This window comes from Lactuca sativa, chromosome 6 (genome assembly GCF_002870075.4).
Source record: "Lactuca sativa cultivar Salinas chromosome 6, Lsat_Salinas_v11, whole genome shotgun sequence".
NCBI lineage: Eukaryota > Viridiplantae > Streptophyta > Magnoliopsida > Asterales > Asteraceae > Lactuca > Lactuca sativa.
The window spans coordinates 11,264,512-11,272,391 of record NC_056628.2 but is presented as its reverse complement, the minus strand read 5'-3'; the positions used below and the strand labels follow the sequence as shown (position 1 = coordinate 11,272,391).

The 7,880-nt window shown below is 31.4% G+C and overlaps 1 protein-coding gene across 1 annotated transcript; it reads right to left on the bottom strand.

The window, feature by feature from the left end:
* Positions 1-4,252: 4,252 nt before the first annotated feature.
* On the bottom strand, positions 4,253-5,258 carry LOC111900419 (ethylene-responsive transcription factor ERF025). The gene has a single exon (XM_023896307.3). It carries the CDS (start codon positions 5,112-5,114, stop codon positions 4,551-4,553), a length of 564 nt encoding a protein of 187 aa, XP_023752075.1. The 5' UTR covers positions 5,115-5,258; the 3' UTR covers positions 4,253-4,550.
* Between the last annotated feature and the right edge of the window lie 2,622 nt (positions 5,259-7,880).

Genomic DNA, 7,880 nt, shown 5'->3' with positions numbered 1-7,880 from the left:
GATTCTAACACTCCTAAGTGTACAACCCTAAATACCTTGGATCTATGTTTTCTCTATTATACATGCAAATAAGAATATTCCAAGGTATTACCCTATCTAGCATACAATCTTTGATACTTGGGTAATAAAATAGATATAATACATACCTTTTTGATATAACTTGTCTTCATGAAGCTTGAGTGTCTAGTGCCCCAAGTGTGACACATCAAATGGTTCACACAACACCATGAACACTTGTAATAACCTTGAGAATAAGGATACTTTGGTTCTCTCTAGTGAAATCGGCATTGCCCTCTTGTGTACACACACTAGTGCCAATTTCACCAACCAAGGACATCTTTATATAGTGTGGAGATTATGGTTAAACCATAATACCCATGACCTTTCATTTCATATGATTCATGGGTTAAACACTCCATGGACTATCCATGAAAGCTTAGCCCAACCTAAATGAACTTGGCCCATCACACACATATATCTTAAAGTCCATATTTAATTAGTTCCTTTTGATCGTTTAATTAATAATAAATTAATTCTTGATCAATACTAATTAAATAATATGATTATATATTAATATATTAGAACTTATAATATATTAATATAAATCACTAGTATCCTTTTTCCTCATATTGTCAATCCAATTGTCTCGATGTCAGGCAACCCAAATGGACCATGCCGGGTCGGGTCAAGTCTTACCAATTATAGTTATGGACTTAGACATTAATCCAACAGTCTCCCACTTGGATAAGTCTAAAACTATTATTGCAAGTATGAATTCATAACCCGACTTGCAATCGTAGCTCTCAAAAGCTTTTCAGCTTTAAAGCTCGAAGATATACTATTAGGGGGTCCAACTCGTCGAGTGCATGAACCAACTCGGCGAGTTGGATGAGTTTGCACTTGGACTCGTCAAGTCCCTTCATGGATTTGTCGAGTCCCCTGCCCAGACAGTATTATCCTGAAGATTTTATGGAGCGAGTGAGAATTCAATTACGATACAATTGGAGATTTTTCACATCGACTAATCCCCCACTGCAAACATGAAGCTTTTTCTCATGTCCTGGAGTCACTGCAGGCGAACTCCATGATCACAAGGGTTGAATGGTGCCAAGATTTGAACATTGGTCAATAGGTTATCCACCATATCTTCCACATGCCTTACCAAGTCACCACAACCCAAGTGGTTAAAAAAGTCGTCAAGTTGAGTTATAATTCTTTTTCTAGTTATTTTTAGAGTTTATTTGCTGAAAAAAATTTGGTTTTTTTTTTTTGTAAGAATGTTAATTTTAGTTTATAATACTCTCCCCCAAACCACCACCAAAATAAAATAAATTGTTCCGGCTCCGCCACTGAATGGAGGTGGTCGACAGTGTTGTCTGAGGTTGAAGATGATAGGATGTGGTTGGCACTAGAGTTGGTCGGAGGGGGCTGACGCTTGAGTTAGTTGGAGGTGGGAGGAAACTGAAGATATGATCTAGTAGTGATTAGGGAAGGTAAGTGTGTGCTTGATGGAGGTGTACGTATGAGGGCAAAATAGGGAATAGTGTCTCTTTTTTATTCATATACATGTTCAAGCCTGGAAGTCTAAGAGATTATAAAAAAATTTAGAGATTTTTATTCATATCCTCCCATACACCTTCAATCTAAAAATTTAAGAGAAGACGCTACCAAACAACCCATTATACTTTCTAATGATTTTTTTTAACTCATAAACTATCTAATTGTTAAAATGAAAAGTTATAAACGTAAAAAATGCATCATTTGACTAATTAATATGTACCTCGTAATGTTGAAAAGATATGAAAGTGATAAAAATACTCATTCCCACTTTATTGTTTAATACAGCCAAATAAAAAAAATAATTTCAATGAAAATTTCTTTGATGAATTTTTTGTTTTACCAAACAGTATAATCATTTTTTTTCCAACTTCATCATCTTTCTCTGCATTTCTATCATTCATTTCTTTAGTCCAAACCTCATGGATCTTATATTCTTCAATTTTCGTTCAATTTCAAATGTATCAACATTTATCACTGTTTCAAAATTTATTGTACCCAATTACATTGACATAAGTCCCACTCATTTATGAAAAGCAAGTGATGTGTTTCAGGACACTTAAGCATATCGGGTTATTCACTTATCTATACGATGAGCATCGGTCATAGTCACCCATTTCTTATGTTTCTGGTTACCCCCGTAAAACCTCAATTTGTCACATAGATACAAATATTTCATCTCTATCTAAAGAATATACAAAGCGTACAAAAGTTTAAAAATACTTATTAATAAAAGAAAAATTAGAATCAAACCATAACTAGGGTTTTAATTAAACTAATGTAAATCGATTAATTGAGAAGAGTCTAATGCGTTCCTTCATGATGGTGGCCTTTCGTGTGACCTCTATTGTTGGTGGAGATGATATTGTGTTTTTACCTTGCCCTTTATTATTTGGATAAAAATGAATTAATGTCCATTTGGACAATTTGGTTTAAATATTTGGATTTTCTGATGAGTTTTCAGCAAAACCGAATTATTACTTTGGATTTTGGATTAGTTATGGTTTATAAGATTAAAACCGAATATTCCAAAAAAAATCAAAATAAAAGTTCATTATTCACACACACACACACACACACACACACACACACACACACACATATATATATATATATATATATATATATATATATATATATATATATAAATGATGGTTCATTTGAGATTAAAAAAAATAGAGATCTTCAGATTCAACCTCAGCCACATATTTCTTATTTGCCGCTTTAACGTTTCAACGTACCGGCAGCAACGATGTATGCCTAATCATAAATGACTACATTGCAGAGAGGTATAATTATATATGATTATATATATATATATATATATATATATATATATATATATATATATATATATATATATACACACACACACACATATATATATATATATATATATATATATATATATATATATATATATGCCTAATCATAAATGATTATACATATGTCTGTTCGTAGATTGAGTAATCATATATATTATGATAGTTGGTGGCAGAAGAGATGATAGGGTAGAGGTGGCGGTGGTATAAGTGATGGATGTAGCATCGATGGGGCGGCTGGTGTCAGGGGTGGTGGTGGCGGTTATGATGGTGGGGAATGTGGCATGGAAGAAAGGAACGGACAACGCTACATAATCATTTATAATTATAATAGGGATACAGTGCTGGTATGCCAGATGGTTAGAGCAGTAGATGTTAAATATGTGACTGAGATTGAATCTCAAGATCTCTATTTTTTTATTAATCTGAACAGAACCTCTCTCTCTCTCTCTCTCTATATATATATATATATATATATATATATATATATATATATATATATATATATATATATATATATATATATATATATAAACTATATTTTTAAATAGATTAGAAGGTACTATCCAATAAAATACCTTAATGTGTAGTTCTCATAAGTTTTTTATCTATTAAATATTAAATTATAATATATTTTTTTAATAGTTCATAAATTTTAATTCGCAACAAAAAAATTATTTTTGTTTAGAGTTGACTAAATTTATGTTATATATTTTCTTAAATGTGCCCCCGTTATATACTATTTTTGTTTAGATTTGACTAAATTTGTTATAAAACCGATCCAACCGAATTATAATTTGGTTAGTTCGAATTGAATTTGAATTTAGTTTGGGCTATTCAGATTAAAGTTTTGAAAACTAAAATCAATTTGTATTAATATGATTGGATCGGATCAATCGGATTCATCCCCTAGTTGTCCTACACAAACTTATTTACAAAGTATATATCTAATTTGCTAGATATAAATCTATTAAATATCATTTTGTTGTTAAATTTTTGTTTTGTAAAAGATAATATCTTACAATATTTAATAATATTTTGTTTGATTGATACAAACTTTTTATAAAACATAGTATTTTATCATGATAATTTTTTTTATTTAAAATGATAATTTTTTGTTAACAAAAACACTTATTAGCACGATAAGATGAAATCTTTTATCAAGACAATTATTTTAATATTAATTTTAAAAATAATAAAAATTAAATATGATTAGCTGTGAAAACATTAAAATGTAATTTGGATAACTTCTCATGCCATTTTATTCAATAAACAAACGTATAAATAGAAAATACAAGATATATGGGCGTGTACACAAAAGAGCCAAACTAAAAATACAAATAATAGTACACTAACTATAACTTGCTATAAGATATGTTGATAATATGAATGGGTTTAATTACATAAAAGCAACAACAAAAATCTGAATTGACAAAATTTACATGTGAGAAAAAAATTTACGCATTGCGAATACTTTTAAAAGGTATGGGTCATTTACATGGGTCCCACCTTAGTATTAAGAGGATTTCAAACGGTGAAACAACCGAATGCTTTATTGTTTCTTATTTTATGGATATATTTACATGAAACGACCTATGAAGAAACGACCTATCATCTATGAAAAATGATAAAACGTCTTTTCCTTAAAGCTGTATTATTTTTAAAATAAAATTAATAGCTCCACAAGTTGTCACACTCAGAAGAGTTCCCCGATGACCATTCAACAGTTGTCGGCTGCCGGGGCGGGCTCACCATCATTCCCTCCGCCATATCCACCAAAAGATTCGGCATATCAAAAATTGCTTCTTCATCCATGAACTCATCATTCTGATGCGTCTCTCCCTCGTCACCACCTTGTTTCTTGTGGTCGTCTTCCTTTTCCCTGAACAACTTCATCAACTCCGCCGCTTCCCCCGCTGCACTCCTTATCAAGGCAGGTTCCGGTGACTCCGGCACTCGATAAGATCCAACAAACTCTTGGAAATTCAACATTGCATCACCACCCTTGAGTGCCAGAGCCGCTACGTCATAAGCTGCTGCAGCCATCTCCGCAGTCGGATATGTTCCAAGCCATATACGGGAGGATTTACGTGGTTCACGAATCTCCGCCACCCACTTCCCATTCCGGCTACGTATCCCATGAAGGGTAGGGTGTTTTCCGGAGGCGCTTGAGGAGCCTCCGGTAGAGAAGGAGGTGTTCATGGCGCACGTCAGTCGCGTTTCCCTCGCATCCATGGTTTAGATTTAATGGTTTCGTAATTCTTGAACGTGACAACCTTATGCATGTGTGTGTCAGTGTGTGCATATATATATACCAGTACAAAGTGTTTGTGTGTGAAAAAAGGTGATGAAACCGTGGGGAGATTGTGTGTGGTCAATACATGCACATGTATATGTCAATATATAATCACATTGTAAAATCTTGACGCATTTAATTTATTAATTAAAAACTGTGTTTTGTATCTGATAAACACTTGTTTGATATTCAAACATATGAGACCATGTGATTTAGAAAGAAAATAACAAAATACAAAAGGTATACAAATGCTACGAGACAAAACTTGTAATATCATTCAATAATGTCCTACAAAATTAATTACGAAAATATATGTATAAGGATATATAGTTCTATATTTTGATACTGTAGTCAATAACTCAAAATTAAATCCACTAAATTATTATCTAAAATATCGTGCAAATGATAAAAATTACTGACCAGATTGGCCAACAGATTATTTAAATATCATATGCAAACACCAAACACAACTTCCATTTCTAGAACCTCTTAAGTCCTTGTTGATTGAAAATTAAGTTCGACTAAAATTAAATATGGCGTTCAATTTATTTACCGGAGATGGTAATATAATATAACTAGTAGTTTCTTTTAACCTAATAATCCAAAATGTCTATATGTAGCTTTTCTAGTGATAGTAATTTTTTACATACCTACTAATATTAATTGGGATTTTTTACATTCGGTGGATTGTGCTTCCTTTATAAAGTTTGATATAGTCTCAATCACAAATAACTTCGATTTTAAAGGAAAATGAGAATACCAAATGTTATGCTAAAGGGTATCACGGATCTTTTTGTCTACCAAAAAAAGTATGTCACATAAATTTCATATAACCATTTGTCATTCTTGTCAATATTTACTTATAAGTAGGATGTGATGTTATTTTTGTCTATCAATAAAAATATCAATAAAAAAAAGGATGTTAAAAAAAATATCAATTAAATATGTTGAAATGTTTCTTCTTTGTTGGTTATAAATTTTTGCGGTTTAATTTCTCATCTTCACATATGTGCCGCTCAAAATTGCCGATGGCAACAAAAAGACTCGAGGGACAATGTTTGCCGCCGACAACACATGTCATATTAGATTACCGACGACAATTTTATTACTACACTGCGTAGTCTTATATTCTTGTGTTTGTTGGTTGGTTGTTAATTCAGTATAATTTTGAGAAATGTATATGATATATAGTATATATCAACAAGTATTGAAAAAAAAAATACATGATGCTGTTCAACCTAAAAATATTAAATTTACATAAATGAAATATAAAACCACATAAATTAAGGAAATTAAAACTAATAGATTTTTATCAATTAAATTCTGTTGAAATTAATATTTTTTTAAGTCCAGTCGACTTTCGTGTTTGAAGCGGATTGTCATCATCAGATCGATTCTCGATTCTAGAAAAACATATCAAAGAAAAAAAATATATTAACATTAAAATGAAAGATTACTTTTATCTATGATTCTATATAAAGTTTTAATGATCTTAATTTGTATAATATGTACTTTAAATGTCACATGCTATAAATAATGTCCACGACATTGTGCTATTGTTAGATGCTTGGATATTCACACATACAAATACGTAAGAGTTTTGTATTGAGTTGTGGAGTATTGACATCTTAGACCTGTATGTATGTAAGTGTGGAATGTGTATAAGTATGAAACCCCCTCATTGAAATATTACATCTTGAATCTCTTCAAGACATTATTGATGTATGTACTTTGGCTCAACACAACGAGGCATCTAAATCTGTCTGCATAAATTTTGATACCTATTACATGCATTTGTCTATCCTATGTCTTTCATTAAAAACAATTCCCTACCTAAGATTTTAGACATCATAGAGTCGGGACATCGTTTCCCATGATAATTTGTCATCAACCTACAAAACAACAAAGACTGCAACACTCTCATTAGCCTTGACATATACACACAATTCATCTTTATTCTTGATAAGACCAAACTCTTTGAGTTTCAAATAAAATGAAATAATCTAGCTAGGCTATGTTTGTTTGAGTCTATAAACGACCCTATAAAGTTTACACAATCCATTAAGATGTAGAAAAGGACTATATTGTTTCATAAACACATCCTTAGTCGGCTTTCCATAACAGAAAGCAATCTTCACATATATTTTCTATATCTCATAATCATTAAATGTTTCTATGAAAATCATTATTCTAATAGACTTTTCATAGCCACTGGTGTAAATTTTTTCCATAAGTTGGGCTTTATACGTATGTCCCTTGCCATCCATATCAATCTTCTTCTTGAAGACCCATTTGTATCTTACTTTTCTATAGCCAAGTGATTAATAAACCAATTCATATATTTGATTATCATACATGGAGTGTATCTTGTTTTCCATAGCTTCCTTCCACATAGTACTCTCATGAGAAACCATGGCTTCCTTATAGTTGGTAGGTTCATTATGATATACGAATAATTCATCACCATCATATGAGAAACCTGTGTATTTTTCTGGTGAATGATGTACTCTATCAGACCCACGAATAATATGTGGCTCAATGTCAGGTTTCCAGTAACTCCTTGTTGAGGCATAACAAGTTCTACAACCTCTTCGAGCAATAATTTTTTTTCCTTAAAGGGTTCATAAAAAATAATATCCATAAGATCCATTAGTATATCAAATAAAATAACATCTCTTTTATATGGGTTGTAACTTATCTTAAGC